The sequence below is a fragment of the Pavona decussata genome, unplaced genomic scaffold, assembly GCF_977016875.1.
Source record: "Pavona decussata unplaced genomic scaffold, jaPavDecu1.1 SCAFFOLD_141, whole genome shotgun sequence".
In the NCBI taxonomy this organism is placed as follows: Eukaryota; Metazoa; Cnidaria; class Anthozoa; order Scleractinia; family Agariciidae; genus Pavona; species Pavona decussata.
In genome coordinates, this window is record NW_028145554.1 from 1,083,896 (window position 1) to 1,105,011 (window position 21,116).

The 21,116-nt window shown below is 37.3% G+C and overlaps 2 protein-coding genes across 3 annotated transcripts; one reads left to right on the forward strand and one right to left on the reverse strand.

Annotated features, from left to right (window-relative positions):
• Positions 1–991: 991 nt before the first annotated feature.
• Positions 992–13,750, reverse strand: LOC146466753 (uncharacterized). 2 transcript variants are annotated; one of them, XR_014867934.1, is made up of 10 exons: positions 13,562–13,750; positions 13,430–13,475; positions 11,017–11,037; positions 10,212–10,234; positions 9,470–9,608; positions 8,190–8,249; positions 6,443–6,546; positions 5,054–5,133; positions 1,615–4,230; positions 992–1,355 (listed from the first exon to the last, which is right to left on the reverse strand). XR_014867934.1 is itself a non-coding variant. In XM_085126917.1 (9 exons), the coding sequence occupies exons 1-9, from the start codon at positions 13,642–13,644 to the stop codon at positions 4,082–4,084; spliced, it is 705 nt and encodes a 234-aa protein (XP_084983043.1). In that variant the 5' UTR covers positions 13,645–13,750; the 3' UTR covers positions 992–4,081. The 2 variants fall into 2 exon arrangements, 1 of the variants encoding a protein (XP_084983043.1); XM_085126917.1 differs by having other exon boundaries at positions 992–4,230.
• Positions 13,751–14,028: 278 nt separating this feature from the next.
• Positions 14,029–17,802, forward strand: LOC146466754 (signal recognition particle 9 kDa protein-like). The gene is made up of 3 exons (XM_085126846.1): positions 14,029–14,188; positions 14,308–14,376; positions 16,629–17,802. Exons 1-3 carry the CDS (start codon positions 14,117–14,119, stop codon positions 16,716–16,718), a joined length of 231 nt encoding a protein of 76 aa, XP_084982972.1. The 5' UTR covers positions 14,029–14,116; the 3' UTR covers positions 16,719–17,802.
• The last annotated feature ends 3,314 nt before the right edge of the window (positions 17,803–21,116 follow it).

A 21,116-nucleotide genomic window follows, 5' to 3' on the forward strand; every position in this document is an offset into this window, starting at 1 on the left:
GGTTGTTTTATCATTGGTGATGAGGTGCTTTTCAAGAAAATCATGCTAACGGCAATGCTAAAATATGCCAATGGACATGAATGGCAACAGAAAACATCAAGCTTCGCAATTTATGGCCGCCGGCGCCAGAAAGTCTCGACATTGTCCAAAATTTGTTGAGCAACTAATACTAGGGAGTTTAAGAAACGAGGACGGCAACGGTAACGAGAACGTCATTTAAAAATATAACTTCTCGTTTTTGTTACTCTTTCGCAATCATTGAAATTTGTTTAACTTGGAAAATGCTGGCGAACTCTCCAGGAACTAAATTAGTATGAACGACGTCAAAGTAAGAGAAAATAAAGAAGATTTTGCGTCATACGCTCCCGTTCTCGAGAAAACCTAAAATTTGGTCATTTCACGTTGTTGTTTTGCAGAGGACGGCAAAGAAATGTACCAAAATGTAAAACGCACGTGCAAAGCGATTGTTTTCACTCATTAAGCCCATTGTTTTGTGGCGTTCTCGTTACCGTTGCCGTCCTTGTTTCTTAAACTCCCTATTGTGCAATGTGTACCCTTCCTTTTACCCTATCTAGACCGGAGGGGGATGGGGAGGGATTTATTGTGTCTCCAGAATAACCTATTTAATATTTGAGCAAACGCTCAGCACTTTTTCGGAAACTTATCGGGGAAAAATGTGATGTGGTCGGTTAGTGTTGATTGACTTTGATGTTACCATGGCAACCAATTTTTAACAGGCACTTTTTTTTGGAAAAAAGAAAATCCCTTTTTAAAATGATGAAAAATCACTTTTCCTCCCGTAACTTTTATGTTTTTAGCTTAAATTAGTGTTCCTTTATTGGTTTTGATTACTTTTCGTTCAATTTCGGCGCTTTCCTGAAGTTTTAGGAAAATCCAGAAATCCAAGACGCCATTTAGCAATCATGACCTTATTACCCCGTCATGATGTCATCACTTCGCGATACGGATAATATGAAGAGGGGATTCTAAATTGACTCAAGATCACTTATTTTTAATGGAAGTAAATAGCAGTCTTTAAATATAGACGTATGTTTTTTTAACACTTACACGACGAACTACTCTTTATCGTTTAAACAAATTTCTTGTCCATTCAATAGAGAGATTCAGAATTACATTTACGGCAGACAGTAGAAATGACCACGTGACCATGTTTATCCTTCATTTGCCGCTCGCTGTCTTCAGTTTCAGTAAAATTGAGTGGTTTTCCGTTGGCATCAATGGCCAGAATTATTTTGCACTATTCTCATCAATGTACTTATTTATTCAAGAAAACATAAACGCGAATCTCACGTTTGCCGTTAACGTGGTTCTAAATCTCTCTACTATGTATACAGCTATTTCAATTAACGTTGTCGGATTAAAATCAAGCTAAAAGACAAGACCGCAATGTTTTGTGGGGTTATTTTTTATGAATAATTTCATCAAAATCATTCCTGCACGTGCAGGTCATTGTACTGCTAATTACAACCTATTGTTTTCTCCAGGCATGACTGATTTTGATTAATTTATTCATAAAAATCCCACGTAAACTTTCGGTCTTGTCTTTTAGCTTTATGCTTTGAACCGACAACGTTAACTGAAATAGCTGTACACTCGATTGCAAAAACGTTGACACCTAAAAAGCATAAACCGTGAACGATGAGACCCAATGGATTTGTGGGTAGTGTTTAAACAATAACCTCATTTCCATAATCAATAATTTACCATTCTCATTCTTTATAACAAAAAATACAGTGCTGACTTAATTCTTCCGAATAATTTTCTACCAAATATATTGCTTAAGTTCATTGCCTGTTTTGAACTTAGGCAAATCGCGAATTGTATATCACTCAAATTGGCCCTTGTTGGCCAATTTGGACACTTTCAGGAAAGCTTGCACAGTTTCCATCATTCAGCAACTAAGTTTGGTCACCAACCGTCGCACGAGAATAGAATATTATGCAAATAAATTTAGTGTGCTCACACTTATACCCATAAAGCCATTGGGTCTCATCGTTCACGGCTTAAGGGTTTATGCTTTTTAGGTGTCAACGTTTTTGCAATCGAGTGTAATTTCTGCCATGTATGTACTACTCCTGGTGTATGGGTGTGTATGATGCAAAACTCACACTTTACCTTTAGGTAATCTGAATTAACCTATTGGTTTTACTTTGAAATTGCTAAATATAACTATTACTATTGTAGTAAAATCCATTCAATAAACTGACAAACAGCTCCGATGTGACCGGTAAAGATACTAGTCAATGTTAACCACGTTTTTACTATTATTCTTTGGAAACTCTTACTTTTGTACATTATAAAATAAAGGAAACCCGGCAAACACATTCCATTCCTGAAATCTTTTCTCTTTTGTAGTTTTTGTTGCTTTAATTTTTTTTTCACTTTCCGCCATTCAACCACTCTATCAAAAGTCCAGTGTCGCGCTTTCCTGGCAGGAAGAATCGCAACTTTTCAAAAATATCATCGGGAGTTCAAAACCTCTATTTCTATTAATAACTACTGGTTTAAATTAATCAATTCTTCCCTGTTGGCAGAGTCCAGGGTGCATATCCAACTTAAGTGACTTCTGAATTACAGACTTTTGTTTTACACTTACCAAACTGATTTTGTTTCATATTCGACCTGCCCCGCTTCACCGCCGTTGGAATTACCAATATCAGTACTGTTACAAGACAAACATGCAAGGTAGTCTTATCCTCTGGTACGTACGCACATGGCTGTAACAATTTGCATTTCTCGATAAAATGGAATCGGCCCTAGTTATTTTCTTGCCTTAGAGACCTTGATTAAACCAACCTGTTAACACCACCAAATAATACTCTGACAGTGTTGGTATGACCGGTCTTCCACTGTATTAGAAAACGCAAACTGCGACTGAAAAGAACAGCCGTCAAGTCAGCAAATCTGGTTATCAACCAAGTCTTTAGATTTGACTACGAGTACACGATTGTGTACGACTGCGACTTTCAAATTTTAGACTAGTAACGTCGCTAGAAATCTCACGTTTTGTGTACACTATACCGGATAGCTCTTGTCCCGGCACCAAAAACATATCGGATAGGGCTTTCCTTTACACAAAAAACGCCGACGGATCGATTTTTTTGCCGAGCGATGCTGCGCTACTTCGGACTCTTTCTTGAGTAGTGTGAACAGAGGAGCGAACCGAAACAGAAGTCAACAACTAGGAGCGAGGATTGGATTCTAGTGGAAAGATGGCTGCAGTTTTGGGCCACTTCTGTTCACACCAGGCCGGAGTATTTTTCACTGACAACGGCATAAAATGCTATCCAGCATGGTACAGACATAGCCTTATTCTTCCCTGTTGCTTGAAAGTGAACTTGAAATTTAGCTAAACATTGTCTGGGTCGCGGTTTCTAGTTTTTAGTCTTAGTGTAATACAGGTATCTTTGATATGACATTTTAACATTTCTCTATTATTTTGATCCTTTGTATCATGTTGCTGTAATTAGGCTTAATTTGTAATACTTGTGTTTGTAAATAATTACATAATTCAGCCTTTAGGCTGCGAGGTAATTTTTTGAATAAATTGTCTATCTGCTTACCGAGCAAAAAAGCGGGCACCAGAAATAAGATTAGTGTACATGACAAAATTAGGGAGCTTAAGCAACGCCCACGGCGACGGCAACGACAACGTCGCAAAACAACAGGTTTAATGAGCAAAAACAATCGCTCTAAAGGTGCGTTTTACATTTTGGTACATTTCCTTGCCGTCCTCTGCAAAACAACAACGAGAAATGACCACATTTAAGGTTTTATGGGGAACGTGAACGCACGACGGTGATTTTTTTTTTTTTTTTTTGCGTTCCTGGATAGTTCGCCATTCTTGTAAAAGTTGAGCGAGTTGAAATAGTCGCGAAGTAGCACAAATGAAATAAACATATATTTTCAGATGACGTTTTCGTTGCCGTTGCCGTTGCCGTCGTCGTTGCTTAAGTTCCCTATTATCTAAAGAACACGAATTAGATTTGAAAACTCGTACAGTAGTACCCAATCTTGTTCGCGTAGTCAAATCTAAAACTTCTTGATACTAAACTAACTACTATCTCTCGGTCACAGCTATGAGATCAACAGACGTTGAAAATCCTTGGAGTGCATCAAGTGACTTCCCTGCTATCTTCGTGGCCTCCATACCCTGTGCCAGCGCATCTTCCCAAGGTGCATGGCCATTTGGTACAGTTGAGGTGGGAGCTGCAAAATATAACATCGGAATAAAATGCATAACATATACCTATCAAACTGTCAGCTGCGTACATAACTGGGATGCTGTTCCTTGTATTACAACTTTGTTTTGTTACTACGTAATAATTCATTGAGAAGAACATTCGATCATCTAGCCACTTGTAACCTCTCCCAGTGTGTACTGATCAGTATCTACTTGACGTGTTCTATAATATGAACGCGTGCTCGACTGTATTATATGGGCAATTTCCTTGAACGCGTCAGATCGTCAAGCGAATTTTTTCACCAAACTTTGAGCAGAGAGACAACACTAAAGATATTATGTAAATAAAACGTAGCCCTTGATAAATGAGACGCTAAGTTCAAATCGAAGCAAGAGACTACTTTCATGGAAGTCTCAAGATATATTTTTGTGAAACTTGCGGATAAGAGGGTGGTTATGCTAATCAGCATATCAAGTCATGGCATCAATATAGTATATCGTCAGAGTGGTTTTCAATTAGAGTGTCGAAAGTAATGTAGCGTTTGCTTTGTTTGTTCTTTTTTGTGATTCGCCAGCAAAACTTGCGCCACTTTCTCAACCAATGAGAAACAAAACCAAAACTAATCGTGAGTTACTCGCACATGTTTTCCCGCGCTTGGCTCCGGTTATAACCGGTTACATGTATTTGCTTCGTGTTCTGATTGGTTCGTTGCGCTGTTTACGGCTGTTATGATTGGCCAGAGCAATTACTTCAATGGCTTTGGTTTTACGACACTCCACTGAAAACCACTCTTGACTAGTGGAAACTACAGTACATCAGCGAATGAAAATGAACAAGGCTAAACGTACAAGCAAAGGGGCTGTTTCCAAGAGATCTTGCTTTCACTTTCTCCAGAAATGCATCAAAGTCCTCAACATCCAGTTCAGTACTACATGTAAACAAAACAAGGTAGTAATTAAAACTAGATTAAACGTTTTATCACTATTAACTACAATTACACAGTGCGTAATTATGTGCTTCATTGTGGACAGAGGATCGTAACTGTAACAATAGTTTGACTTGTGGTCTGAGAAGCAGTTTGATGAAAAGTTCAACCCTTTTTTTTTAACTTTGAAAGACATGTTTCGGCAGTTTCATCAGACACCTTCCGTTGAATATTGCGCGTTACAGAGTTTGTTAAATAACAAAAATAACAAGTAATGTAATGACAAACAAAAGATGCGACAGTTAGAAAATATGATACAATAATAGAACATAACTTAATATGTACTTGTCCGCTGTCTCTCCAACCTAACCCCCATGGGTGCAGATCGGACACACCTGAATTTCTAGCATTACACAGTCGGTAGGGGGGGGGGGGGGGAACCTCCGACTTTTGGGTTATTTTGGTTCAATGGAGAAAGTCGGGTTCACGTAAGCCAATCAGACAGTTGCACACAGCCTGTTTTTTCAGCTGTGCAACCCACTGGTCAAATCCAAGCTTACTTGTTCCCCCGACTGTACAATGTTGTCCAGTAACGTTCTTGAAAAAGCTAGGATGCAAACCAGCTGGCTTGTTAATAGCATGGCCATGAAGTCAATAGTATGACCAAAGAAGCCATGCTATCTATTTTGATTCAGACATTGAACTTTTCATGGGACGAACCTAATGCATAAATTATTCTAACGTATTTCAGATATAGTCTCTCGTAGAGAGGATGTTTTGCTTCAAGTAAATTAAGTTCGGCGTCTGAAACAAAAGGTAGGATTTTCGTGATTTGGGCCGACCTTAATTTGAGTTAAGTTCGGTTCATGAAAAGTTCGGGGTCTGAACTGGGCCTTAGTGTTAAAATAAATTTGTTCCCGTTGTCTGCACAAATACTGTTTCCGTTTGTATAAGCTCGCTTTAATTTCCCTCATTTTGAATTTTTAGCACCTCTTTAGCACTAATCTCCTTTACTGGATAGTAATTTTTCCTTCAATTCGCGTTAATTCCGAATGCCTTAATTAAAACAAGCGTTAATTTCCTATAATAATTATAAGGTGTACTGTATGAATTAGTGCAAAGGGAATGTAACCGAAAAGAGGTTAACTTGAGTTTACAACCCCCTTGGTCAAGTTCAAGAACAAGTTCACACAGTAAATACAAACTTGGTTTTCATATAATTACTGTATGTCAAGACAATGTTCCTTTTTTGATAACAAATGCAATTCAAAACTAACAAATCAAAGAAATGAAGGATATGGGCGAGACATACCTGTCTACACTGATACCATCATCAGACAGCCATGACGACAGTGATGAGTCATCCAGAAAACCTCTGCGAGTTCTCTTTTCCTTCTTTTTTGCTACTTTACTTTCCTAATAAACAGTTACCAAGGGATAAATATCAGCCGATCAATGAATTTAAAGTGCTCTTGCGACGAAGGTCGAAGATTTTTGTAACAAGGTTTTTGGGCATCAAGGTAATTTTTAGAAGTTAAACTGCACGAAAAGTATAATTCAGACCAACCCTTAAAAAGGCTGCCTGAAAGTATGTAAAAGTACCCAAACAGCAACTACTTTGGCCGGCAAATTTAGTGCAGCGTCTTGCGTCTCTAAGCGCCATCTCATCATCTTGGCTGAATCCAAACGCGAGAAAAAGCAGTCAAAATGCTCAAGGGTTTTCCTGTCAATACTTGTTCTTTGTATTGCCAAACTATAAAAGTAAAGTTCTTCCTCTTCCGAATATGGCTCTGATTTGAGTTCTAACGCAAGTGGTAGTTTTGAAGATAATGGGGGTGACTCCTTCCTGTAGTGAAGGGATAATCACGTTCTACTCGTCCCAACTCTCTGTCTGGTTTATGGACAATTTTGAATTGAGTAATGGCAGCGAACCGAATGTGGAAATTATGCTTGAAATAATTGAGCTCCTGTTGGAATTACAACTTAAAATTTGGCATTTTAATTTGTTTCCCTTTGTCCCAGGCCATGGTGATGCAGATCTTAGACACAACAAGAAAAGAATTTCTGACTGGTTTAAAAGTGTAAAGAATTTATTGGCTGAATCCTCTTATGTAACAAGGCTTGATGTTCTAAAGGCTGTAAATCTCAAAACTAGTCGGTTGTCTCAATAAACGCTCTTCATGCTCAAGACTACAAATCAAGGTTCTGGTCTGTAAAACTAATGTGTCAATTCTCTTATACCACAAAACCACGCCTGGTACGGTAAGATCAAACAAACATCTAAAATAGTCAAAATAAACAAATCTCTGTGCGGTTTCAAGACCCCCCGGGGGGGGGGGGGGGTACTTGGGTTCAGTTTTGCTGGGTATGTGCCGCTGGCTTCTCAGAGTCCCTGCCCCATTATGGTCTATTTTGTGGCCATTTATAGACCCCATCTTAGTCACTTTTTGGGAAAATGTAATTTTCGCGATCCCAACTAAGTCACTTGCTGTTCATGCATCTACTTTCAAGAACGGAATGTAATGCGAGGTGATTGTTACATTTAATAAACAACAACTTTCTGAACTTTTTAACCGAGACCATTTTGAATCTCTACTTAATAGAATTTTCTAACCCCAAAAATCCGAAAATGTGCGACCCCATTCTAGTAACTCTATTGAAAATGCAACCCCATTCTAGTCAATCCAGTCGTGAAAATGCAACCCCATCCAGCAGCACATCCCCATTAGCCTCTTATAAGGAAGTACCCCCCCCCCCCCCGGGGTTTCAAGAGTGTTCATTTCCCTTGGCTAGGCTATTTCCGTTTTCCGCTAGGCTATTTCCGTTAATTGTTCCATTATTTCAATTCAGTGTTCATTGGTCATAGGTTTGATTTCTTGACAAAAAGTTATGAACCCAGAACATTAATTATTTAAGAGTTCTGCAGTTAACATAATCATTATATTATATCTCAGATCACAGCATGGTAGAGAACATGACTCTATGCGTCCACAACCAACCTTTCATGGTGTACCTTTCTGTTTAATAAACAGTGCTAATAAAAAATATTTCTACAATACCTCCATCTGTCTGGATTGCTTTGCTACCCTTGCAGCTTCTCTCTTGGCTTCAAAGTAAGCCTTCAACAACAGAACATTGCGAATTGTTTAGCACACAGTTTGAAATGTAAAACTGACACTAACTTTAACCATTTTAACCCAAACAGTGATCAGCATGAATTTTCTCCTTGTAGCATCAACACTTATTCAACTGCTGAGGTCATGAGAATTAAGAATATGATCACTCAAGCTGAATTTTCTTCATGTTTTTCATGTAACTTCTCCCCACTACTTTTATAGGAGATACATGTAGGAGAATTTGTTCTTTGATATTAGGGGTTAAAGGGTTAAAAGACAAACTGCATGTTTCACTGAGTGGCATACAGAATAAGGAGCATAGAATTTCGTGACAAATAGACTGGAAATGGTAAATTATGAATATGCTAATCATCCAAAATTTCACAAGAGACACTTGGTGTCAGCAGACAGCTCTCAAGCGCTAGCAATCTGTCCACAGAAAGAGAGGACACCAAACAGGGAAAATGGAAGATTGTCTAGATATTATTTGACTTTGCTGTTCAAAGCAAGAAAGCCCTACAGTACATTTATTTATAATTACACATTATTCAGAGCCTGTGCATAATTTGTATAAGGATAGGATAAGGATTAGGATAATTTATTTAATGTCAAATACACAGGGGGTGGTCTCCCAGTCCTACGAGCCACAGGCTCATGATAAAAGTGTTTGACAATGTAAAAAAAAAGCTGACATCATCAATAGCTACTAATTAAATTAAAAAATAACATCTATCTATAACGATAAATAAATAAAAATTAATCAGGTCAAAGGCAATAATTGCTGCATTAACAGCCGATTTCTGTGCCCAAACTATACAGAGCCATTACAGGTTAGCCAATCAAAAGACTTAAAATGTCCTGGGGTGAGTTGCATAAAATTTAACGTCGGGCGTAACTGCTAACGCCAGACCTTCAGCCCAGTCACATTCAGTTTTTTAACATCTGACGATAGCAGTTACGCCCGCCGTTAACTTTTATGCAACTTGTCCCTGGAAACTAACCGCTGGGCAAAGAGCGTCAGGACTTTCAGTATGAGATTGGTAAGGACAGAATAACTCATTTTGGTGTTCTGTGAATTACCCATTAGAGATGCAAGGTTGCGAGAAAGTATCAAAAAGGGAACGTTTAGCCTCTGTTTGCCATCTATGGCTCACACAATTCTTGTGCTTAAGTTCATTATTTTCTTTGATACTATCTAGACTGTATGAATCACCGTGAAATACCTCTTCTTCGAGTCGTAAATCATCCTCTTGCTGTGATAACTGCGCATCAATTTCAGCATCTAATTTCTTCTGTTGTTCAACAAGTTCATGGAATCTCTTTTGTGTGATCAGTTGAGTTTCAGTTTCAGTTAAAATCCGTCTGTAATAAGAAATATTATAAAAAATTATCAACGGAACCTTATAAATGTACACCAAAAATTTAACACGGACCACTTCCATTTGTTACTATGAAACAAAAACAAAAGTGATAAATAAATATGAACGTGGAAGAATAAAAACTTTGGACTGACAGATTAATAGGATGACCTTTATTATTGAAATTCCTAGTCTGCCTCTATGGGTTAATTGTTTTGCTCTGTTGTTAGTCATTCTTCCTCCCCTATCCCCACAAAAAAATTAACACAGGCCAGGCAAAGATTTTAAAATGGATAGAAATTGGTACCAATCAATTGGAATCGGTGGGGTCACATCCAGTGCGGGTATATGGAAGAATGCTCTAACAGACAAAAAAACCCTCACTTCCTCAAGATACTGGTCTTACTAGCCCTCCTGAAGTTTTGGAGTTCAGTTTAAATAACTTTTAAAAAAGAACTGCAAAAAAGGCATATTTGCAATAATTGCAATGCCTTTTTTTGCAGTTATTATTTTCCACTGTTCACTGATTGAGGTGGGGGGGGGGGGGGGAGGGAAGGTGATATCTTTAAGAACTTAGTAATAAAATCAAAATATCAAGTGAACATACTTGGGACGAGGATTGAAGTCTTCCTGAAAATACAAGAGAATATTTCAATTATATTTCATTTAATACTCTTAAAGTTGGTGACATAGATAAATATTAATACTTCCCATAAATAAAAACCACTTATAGGCCATGTCACAATAAATATTTAGTGAGGAAAAAATCTTATCATTTCCTATTAGTAAAATAATATTATTATAATTGCAGGTGGGGTATAGGTAAAGATTGGCTACAGTTGCATAAAAAAGGATTGGACAGGTAAAAAAGAGGTGTCAGTAAGTGATTATTTCATATCAATTGATTAAAAAAAAAATGCTTTTGTAGAAAAAATACATCTAGTGAACCCTTCACCATTAAATTTGTATGCGTCATGCAGTCTTTTGGTCCGTTTATGACAATTTCACAATATTGATACTCAGTATTTGAACTGCAACAATTTACTTCGACATCAAACTTTTAGCTCTGACAGCTATCATCAGGATTATTAATCATGACTTCATACCAATCGTGCACGCTAACTAATTACCAACACCTTCCCATAATCTGTAGATGTCACCATAATTTTGGTGTCAGTATGCTTTGAGGTGGTTTACAAAACCCATGAACAAATGTGAAATGTTTGTTACTAATTAATCAAATTAATTAGCTAATCAAAGGCAAACAAAATGAAACTAGCCTCAAACAATGACTAACTGTTTAATTTCTTTTTCATGGGTTTAGTAAAATCCATGAAAGGTCACTTTGTGAAAAAAGTCTTGAACTAATGATATTAAATTATTTATTCAAAACAAAAATAAACAACATTTACCTCATCTATAAGGTTTTCAAACTGAAAGGAAACAAAAACAACCTGAATTAGTTCTGTGGGGTCAGCATTTGGTGAACCCAACAGCATCTTCTTCCGACAACAAAAAACCAAGCAACTGTTTGATAATGATGTATTTATTCAGTGAGTGACACAGGCATACTCGAAAAAAAGGAAATCTAGGTGCTCCTATCAGGGGTCAAACCTAAGACCTTGCGATTACTAGTTTGGTTGCTCTTAGTCTAATGAGCTACAGGAGACTTGAGGGAGCTAGCCTGCCATAAATATAACTAGGTTCATGGGAAAAACAATTTCCAAAATATACATGTAACACTAGTCACTTGTTACATGTAGTTCTCAAGCCAGGTTCACACTTGTGGGCTACTTATATAAGCACAAGCATAAGACAAGAAGATATTAAATTATTTTCTTATGCTTGTGGTTATGCTTATTTCAGAGGAACTCATGCTTACTGGGCACAAGCTATATTAAGTCTGAACCAGAGTAAGATTGCATATTGAACACAGCCGAATATATAAAATCACAAGACCAACATTGCACGCTTATAACCTTGCATCATGCCCAATTTTAGCAATGCTCTTATGTTTTCTGACATACACCTTTTTCATAAATGGCGGCTGATAAACAATCTTTTGTTTACTAGCCATGTTAGCATGGGCAAAATTCAATACAATTTTTACTCTAAAAATGAGGTTAGTAGGGCTAATTAACATAAATTGAAAAGAACAATAAATCGGGCGCCATTTATGAAAAAAGGTCTATGGTCACTCACTAGAGCTAGCCAGAACTTTTTCATTTCCAACCAGCCCAATTCCAACCAATAATTTTGCACAAAATTTCTATTAGTTCCATTTTGTTGGCTTTGACAGTGCTTGACCTTTACTTTTTCGATAAACACCTGGCAGCGAAGCCCAGGGTCATGTTTGAATAATAATGATGGATATTGTTGTAAAATGCAATAAAACACAGTAACTTTCTTTCTCTCTTTATGATTCCTCTTTGTAATCAATAGGATCTGTATAATAATTTTTTTCTTTACTTATCTCTCCAAAACCTCTCCTTATGGGGAAAGCCCTGTGACTGATAAACCTCAACTATTATTTTAGTAGCACAAATCCAATTAACTTTTATCAGTTCTGGACTACTGAACCACTGCTAAGGTCAAGTGCTCACTACTTTGAGCACCATAATTTCATGAAATTTTTATTTTTATATTTGTGTAATTTTATGTAATTATCTCACAATGAGATTGCCAGTTTGGAAGTTTTGGAACTGAAAATGAGACACCTCACCCAGGGTGCATTCCGTATATGTTGCATGCCGAAGATACGCCAAGAGTTTCAGACTTCCACACCAAGTGGCCACCAAAGCACCTATACCAGGAATATGTTACTGTATGCCGACCACCTGTACCCTTCGGACGGTGCTTACTTTTCCTACTGCAAATACATTCTGCGCATCTCCCGATACTCAAGTTTCCTATGGATGGTCCCCTTTTAATAAAGGGATATTTTTGCACGGTTTAAAACTATGCAGAGAAAGCAGAACTTAGCGAGTGCTCTAGGTATCCCAAAAGAAAATTGGGGATAACCATACATTTTTCAGAGATAATAAAGCCTCAATTAGGAAATAAAACGCCTGCATACACTGCTTTGTATTTTACTGTTTTTTAGAATAATTGTTGCTTTATTACCTTCAAATAATTGTGATTACCCCCAATTTTCTTTTTGGATTAGATCTGCTTTGTCCACATAGTCATAAACCATGCAAAAATACTTTTTTTACTAGTAGGCACCATCCTTAAATTCCTAGACCAGGAGAAAAATCCTGAATATTTTTTACAAGTTACCAGTTCCTTTGAACGATGAAAGTTTTCAAAAGTCTACTTAATTTTTCGTCACGCCATTAAACCTGAGAGGTAATCTAAAGCCAGGCGTTACCTAGATGTCTCAATGCCGCTTTAAGCAAAAGACCACGATCATGCACCGGTACAGTGAGTGACTTGGACACTTCGGTATAACCTACATAAAATGCAGCCTGGCTCTTTACCCAGTTCCACCTTATGCAGATTTCCAGCATAAGGAAGTGGTTTGGATTGAAGGTTACAAACACATGCATTTATCACTTTCTGCTTGTGCTTATTTCACTAGAAGGAACCAGTGTGACATAAGTACAAGCATAAGCATAAGGAAAGAAAAGCAATGTGTGTTTCAATATAAGCTTAGTTCAAACACACAATTGACAATTATTGTTCTTTAATTTACGCTTGCATTGATGTAGTCCGCTAAAGCTGACATGTATCTGACATTTTCGTGTTCAATTTAATTTACGACCTTTAATTTATCAGGCTTTATTCACATGTCTTAGTGATTTTCATAGACAAGTAGTTTCTTACCTCGATGCTTAGTTCCTTTTCGCTGTATCTCGCTCGTCTGTAAGTTCTGGGTTACATTAAGAAATGGCATGTCATTAAAATTGGTACTCCAAGATGACTTTACAAAACAAAGCTAGTAAGAGTGACGTTTACCTTCCTCTGAAATTCGCCGGCCGTCGTAACTTTCGCAGTTCTTCGCTAAAAATACCCCAACACCCTCTCATACAACTGGCCATTTTAGTTTTGTTCTGTTTTGTCCTGTCCTATCACGCCATTTTCGTTTATTTTTGTAGCAAATTTTTATCACATGCGTGGCACATGACTGTTGAAAACATATTACCCAGAAGGCGTTGCAGAACATCGGCATCTTGGAAAAACGTCATTACACAGAAAATAAAAGAACAGTTTGTAAAACCACAGAGAAAAGAGCTAAAAATTTGTCATTCAGTTTAAAAAAATCATTTTTTTTTCTTTAAAAGTGGAGTGAAACTCGGCAACTTCGAAAGTTGCTATAGGAGGACAGTATTTGCAAAATACATGACCCACTAAGCATGCCGCTGAGGCTGATACCATAGGCTCATATTTTTGTCCATTGCGATATTTCACTGTATCATATACAAGGTAGTTTACTGAGCATAAAGGCAATAATTTTCCAACATGGCGATTTTTACCTGAGTGTAACATAACCCGTGCAACGTAGCGAGAAACATGGTGTATTTTGACTCCTGGGATGAGTTTGCTGCCGCAGTTGAACAGTTATGTGTTGCTGAACCGAACCGGGTAAGAATTAATCCTCATTTGGGGAGACTATAACCTTTACATTTATATTTTGACCACACGTGCTTTGGGCTCAACAAAATGCTGACGTGTTACAACCATTTTTTCTTTATTTGTTCTAGTTTCGCTTCGTTATAAAGTATCGTCATTGCGATGGAAAGCTTGTACTTAAAGGAACGGATGACCAAGTGGTAAGTTTGATAAATTTCAAAATTTAGCGACAACGGATATCCGGTCGTTTCTTACCCAACTTACTGTACTTTATATAATTTACACAGAAAGCCTGGCCAGCCAAAAAAAAAAAGTATTGCTTGTTTTACCCAGTGACATATTGAGGCAAAGGTATAATTTATATAAAGCGGAATTATAACAATAAGGGTGGACCAATTCCAGCTTTTTCAAAATGATCCGATATAAGTAGGATTTTATTTATATTTGGCATTTTTTTCAATACCAATATTACACCTGCTGACTTTTTCTGAGTCAAATGCCTGAGATTTTCTCGTCATGACCGGGATTTCCAAAAACGTCCTAAGATTTCCGAAAATTTTTCGTAGACTTCTGAACATTGCCAAAAATGTCGAAGACCTTCTGACGACCTTTGAACACTTCCGATTCGAACAAATTTTAGCGTGTTCTGATACAGTTAGGACACAAATCAACATTAAGTGCCTTTTTGGGGGAAACTGTTTTTGTTATTAATCATGTGTTAAAGAACAACTCGCTCGGATTTACAAGTGAGTCAGGCGTGAGAAATTGTCCCCGATGCGTGAGATCAATGTCTTTAGTTCGCAGGCGTGAGATAATGGGTGAGAGTTGCCAGGTATACAATATTGTGACGTGACATTATCCAAGACTTCTCTGTGATGTTATTGTAACCTGTACTTCAAAGACACTCTCTGTAGTCCATAAACATTTAACAAAAAACACACAGCTCTAGCAACAGTGTTTCAGCTTTAATTTTATGATACAGTCGAAGCTCTCTTAACAGACACTCTCAAAAGCGGACAGCTCTACTTATGACCGCCTTTACAAAACCCATTTGAACTCCCATACAAACTCTGTATTCTTACATTCCCGCAAGCAGACATTCCCGTAAGCGGCCCATGGACAGTTTCGGGGCTACAAATAAGACTATTTATTAGTTTTTTAACTTCCATAAACAGACACCTGAAAGGAAATCCCATTAGCCCCTTCATGAATCTTATTTTAATCAATCGACGTCACATCACTGTTCGTCACAATAATTTTACAGTGCATTACTTACAGTCCTAACCAGTATCGCGGCACTGTGCAAGGCAATAAAACAAAAAATGGTTTAATAAAGTGGTATATTTTTGTATTCCCAATGTATTGTTAGCTGGGCATGCTCCCATAAGCGGCCATCTATCCCTTGCACCTCCAGTGGCCGCTTACGAGAACCATTCTCGTGAGCGGCCAGCTCCAGTTACGGACATCATTTTTGCCTCCCGTGGCTGTCCGCTTAGGAAAGGGTTCCACTGTTCTTCCTTCGAGCTCAGTGCAACAGCATATACACAATTGGAAGAATATAGTAGTGGTTTTTTGGCACTAAAACAATGTTCAAATACAGTTGAAATGACCAATTGAGTTCTCATATGAACAGTATCAAAAGGGATAAAAACAGCCAATATATACAAGCAAGTATCTATAGTGTTAAAGGAAACCTTGGTATCAATGATATTAAATGTTTTGGTGGCCTATCAATATTGGTCCACCCTTGTTTAACAGCGCTTTAAGTCCTCACGACAATAGGCCTGACATAAGCGTAAGCTCAAAGCAAAAATTTCCTTGAATGGTCATGCTGCTGTTCAAGACATGCTTTTGTTCACATGTTTTCATTTCATGTAGCACTTGTATGTTTCTGCTTACACTTACACCTTAATGATATCGCTAGTGAAAACAGGCCATAAGCCAAAATAGTTAATGATCCGGTGAAGAGAGAAAGGGGCTAAATTTTAAGCGTGGCACTGGGTATGTTAATTCACTGCTCTCAGTGCCAGATCCAGGACATGTTGTGAGGTCGGGGTCTATAAGTGTGAGAAGGGATGATGTTTCAGTTAGAATTTACAAGGTTTTGTCCCCCCATTCCTTATTTTCTGTGAGTATAAGCTGGAGGCACAGGCCTCTTTGGCCTCTCTCCTAGAACCATTACTGACTAGTGTTCCTGTACCTTATACTTGATCACTCAGCAGCCATGTTGAGTCTCAGGAGAATAAAAAGCTTGCTTTTGCAAGGCAAGCCTTGCACTGAATTTGTGTCTGGCTAAGGCCTTGCCGTGCGAAAACAAAGCTTTTTTCCCTGAAGCTCAACATGGCTGCCGAGTGATAACGGTCTATTGGTTATAGTATAGAACTGTCTAGTTACAGATTTAGGGTCATCCGTGACTTTGGATTTATTTTCTTGTTTTTTCTTTTTTGTTTAGTGTTTGAAATACAGAACAGAACAACAACAGGATATAAAGAAACTCGAGAAACTTAATAGTTTATTAATGAGGCATGCAGTTGCCAAATAACGCCAAGAGCTCTGACTTTCAACTCAACTTATATAAACAATGTAATATGGAAAATCAAGACCACTGGACCCTGGAATGGACTGCTGTAGAGAAGGAGGGGGCTAAGGATTGCAGAAACATATGGATCACTGTTACTCTGTGAAATACAAAACAATGGACTTTCGTCTTCATCTTTGTAATATTATTGTACACACTTATGAAATTTTTAATTTGAAATACGTAATTATGAATAATTATTATTCATAAAACTATTTTGTGTGTCAGCTCAACACTGTACAAACAACTCTCAGTTTCAAAAAATACCAGCTGTCAGTTCTCTAATTTTCCGTCAAATTGTTAGACTGCGAGCAATCTCTTCTCCTTCATGTAAGTTGAACAGCGCACTGGCTGCGAGAAATGTAGTTGTGGAGGTAGTGTTGTGGTATTGCACAGAAAGGGGCTCTCCAGCTTTATGAGTGAAAGTGGCTTTGGAAGTCAAACAAAATAAAGTTGACCCAGAAAGCATAACAAATTTGCATGACCTCACATCCTGTGGGAAAGGACTTGTAAATATTTTGAGCCCAAAATACAATGAATGTTTTTTTTGTAATACCCAAGGTGCTAGTTTCCTTTGCAGCCATCGTTTGGGGTTATCACACAATACGCTCCCTCCTTCCCCCAGTGCATTGCGTGATGAGCCCAGACGCAGCTGCGAAGAAGACTACCAGGGGGCAAAACATCAACATTTTCATTCCAGAAAGTGCATGAGTTTGGAAAAATGGGTATATGGTCATGGGCACAGAGCAAATAACTTTTGTGTAAAATTCCATTAAAGAGGAACCTTAAAAGGTGATTTACACGGTACGACTTTGTTGTATGCGACAAGCTTATGACAGGCCTATGACACAAATTGTTTCGTGTAAATCAAACCTACAACTCACTTAGGACTGTCGTGCATGTCATAAAAAAATGTCGTACAACAATCGTAGGCATAGGCAATGTTGAATGACGAGAGTTTTGTGTGATTTTTTTACATGGCGCGAGCAGCACGCACTCTAGAAATCGCATGCGACAGTTGTAAGCAAAAGTTGTACCGTCTAAATCAGCCTTAAAGGACCCTAGTCAGCCTCCGCCATTAATTTTTCGATGCCATTGAAATTATTGATATTGCATGGTGAAACAAAATCTAATTGCTGAACTGTAAGTTGTGTTCCTGAAAGTATGTTTCATTATCTTTAGTAGTTTCACAGTGATTTCATTCATTTCGGCATGCTTCGAATAAAATATAATAGCCAAACTCTCACATATAAACAAAAACAAAGGTGGCTGACTAGGGCCCTTTAAGAGACCCTGTCCAAAGTCAACATACCACATTTAAGAGTAAACTAATCATTGTCAAAATTGGTTTTGTTTTCATGGTTATCCCTTTAATCCCTAATATCAAAGAGCAAATTCTCCTATCTTGTCCCCACACTTTTCTTATAAAAGTACTGTGAGAAGTTATTAAAATATCAAGAGAATTCACCTTGGGTGATGATATGCTTAACTCTCAGGGTTGAATCAGTTTATATCACAAGGAGAAATTTGATGCTGATCAGTGTCAGGGGTTAAAAGGTTAAAAGGACATTAATTAACATGTAATTGAATGAATGCCTAGCAGCCCATGTTCATGACATTGGCGTTGATTTGTAAAGTTCAGCAGCATGTCCAAAAATTGAATGTGTACAGATGTTAACCCAACGGTAATAATTATTATTGATGCTAATAAAAGTAGCACATTAACCAGTCTCCGTAATAATTTTTGCTAATTGTGTGGTTCCAGAAAATATCCATACCTCCCCCACGGAAGCTTCTTTTGGATTGAACCCTCCGAGAAATTCCAGATTAGCTTCATACTTTCTTTAAAAATTTGGTCCTCTGAGACCTCCTCCCTCTTGGAATTTCTATGACCTTCCTTGGGGTGGGTAAGGATATTTTCTGGAACCACGCAGAAAGCGGCTGTTGCTTATAGGAAAATTCTAGTAATACCATCCATTATTATTGTTTTTACTTTTATTATTATTATTTTGTTTAATTTTTTTTGTGTGTGTTGGTCACGAACCCCAGAGGTTGGAGACATTTCCTTTTTCTTTTTCCTTTCAAAAGCTAAACACTCCAAAGACTCCAAACAATATCAAAAGAATTCACACAGCAAATTTTAGATAAAAATAATGTGAGAAATTGCTCATAACTTGATGAATTAAAAGGTACCAATGAGATTTTATTTTGCAAATACTCAAGAAATTGTGGCGAAGCCAGAGGCGGGTACTTGGGAAGTTCTACTTCCCTCACTTCACCTAATGGGTCTATTAGGAATTGACAATTCACAAAATGACCAGCTCCCAGTTGGCTTGATATCTCAGTTGGTAGAGCACTGCTCCGGTATCACAGAGGTCAAGGGTTCAAATCCTGTTCAACCTGGATTTTTTTTCAGGCTTTCTTTTCGCAACTTCTTAAGTTGCATACATAACTGTAATTGGTCATTGTTAATTCACTTATTCTTCTATCTTCAGTTCACCTTGATGGGTATACTATTTACAAATTCACAAAATGACCATTTCCCAGTTGGCTTGATAGCTCAGTCGGTAGAGTACTGCACCGGCATCGCGGAGGTCATGGGTTCGAGTCCTGTTCAAGCTTACTTTTTTTCCAAGCTTTGTTTTCAATATCACTTATTATAAGTTGCATACATGAAAACAGTACTTGGGTATGTCCAACCACTTTATTAAAACACAGTTATAGTACTTTGATATATATCTCTGATATGTTACAAAAATAGTTCTCAATAATTGAAAGAAAACTAGATTATTACAGAACGTTTACAGTTCTCACACCAGATGCTAAACAGTGTATGATGAGAATGCTAGTGAGTATTATTTTCTTAGTTTTGGAATGCCATGATTATCACTTTTTATTATATCTCTCAGTTAGTGCGCGCGGTGTGATTTGTCAATTTTGTGGGCCGTATTTCACTGTACAGCCCGCTAAACTTCAACCTGCTTCCTTTCTCGCATGCCTGATTAACCTCAGAGATACAATAAATATCTTACTATTAAACCTTGTTTCCTTGGTTCCTACTGTAAGTTACAGATCCTCATTTTTTCCTGTTGAATCATGGCCAGCACGCTTCGCGCTTGGGCCATAAATCAACAAGAAAAAACTCAGACTGTAACACACAGCATAGACCTCAAACTCGGTTAGTAAGAGGTATGTAATGAATGGTACGGCTTGTGATAATAAAAATAATAACAATTAATAATAACAATTTAATAAATATAATAGTAACTCTAGTAATGCTGTTTTAATTTTTTCACCTAAAAATGTACGAGCTCTCTCAGCAATGGTCTTCCAGGGCATCTTAAAACGATGAAATTCACCTTTGTTTTTCATATAAACCAGTTTGCTTACATTAAGAACTTTCCTTTTATTAGCCTAGAATCAGAAAACCTGTTGTTATACTTGGATAAAAGTATGCTGGCCTAAATAATTGAGTACGACTTTACTGTGGAGCAAAGTTTAAAGTATAAACATGCATGTTCACTTTCACTAGATATAACAATTATAATTTTTTCCGGATGTAGGACTCTCACTCACTGGTAATAATGTTAAATAAAATGATTATGATAAAACAATAAAAGTAAAGCTTAATAATTATTATATGTTAAATAATGGTGTTTTTACCCAGTTCTTACTGTGTACATGTCTACTTAAAGAAAAATGAAAGCCAGAGAAATGAAATGGGGTCGAAACTTTGGTGAACCATTAAAAAACTTGGAACCACAAAAAAATAAATCCAAACACTTAAGTGAAATGCAACTCTCCAAATCACCAAAATCTACACCTGAAAACCTAAAAATTAAACAACTTCATCAAATTAAATGTAATATTAGCCATAAATTGTGCAGTAAATGTCCTTGAGATACCATTTAGAACTAAAAATATATATTATAAATGGTCATTTCAGTTCAAATTATGATGCTTTGAAGCAAGTTAACACACCCTCTGTTGTCCATACAACAAAATAAATGGCAAGTTGTAAATAAATGGTACATGCATGCATGGCAATAAAAATAATAATAATGAAAAAGTGAACACTTTTTCAACTTCCAACTCTCACTCCCCCACCTCTACCCTCCCTTGCAAAAAGGAACATGTTTCCTCAATTTTTTAAGCCCAAAGAGGGGAAGGACCCTGCCCAGATATGGGGTATTAGATTTCTCTTTCCATCCTAACCCTTGGATCAAGACTAAGTATACATTTTGAAAGACAATTGAATAGCCCAAAGTGAGAGGATTTCAAATCATGATGAATAAATTGAATTTAAAGAGGAAAGTGTGCCAAGTTCCTAAAGTTTTGGGCTTTGCCTTTCTTGAGCGAAAA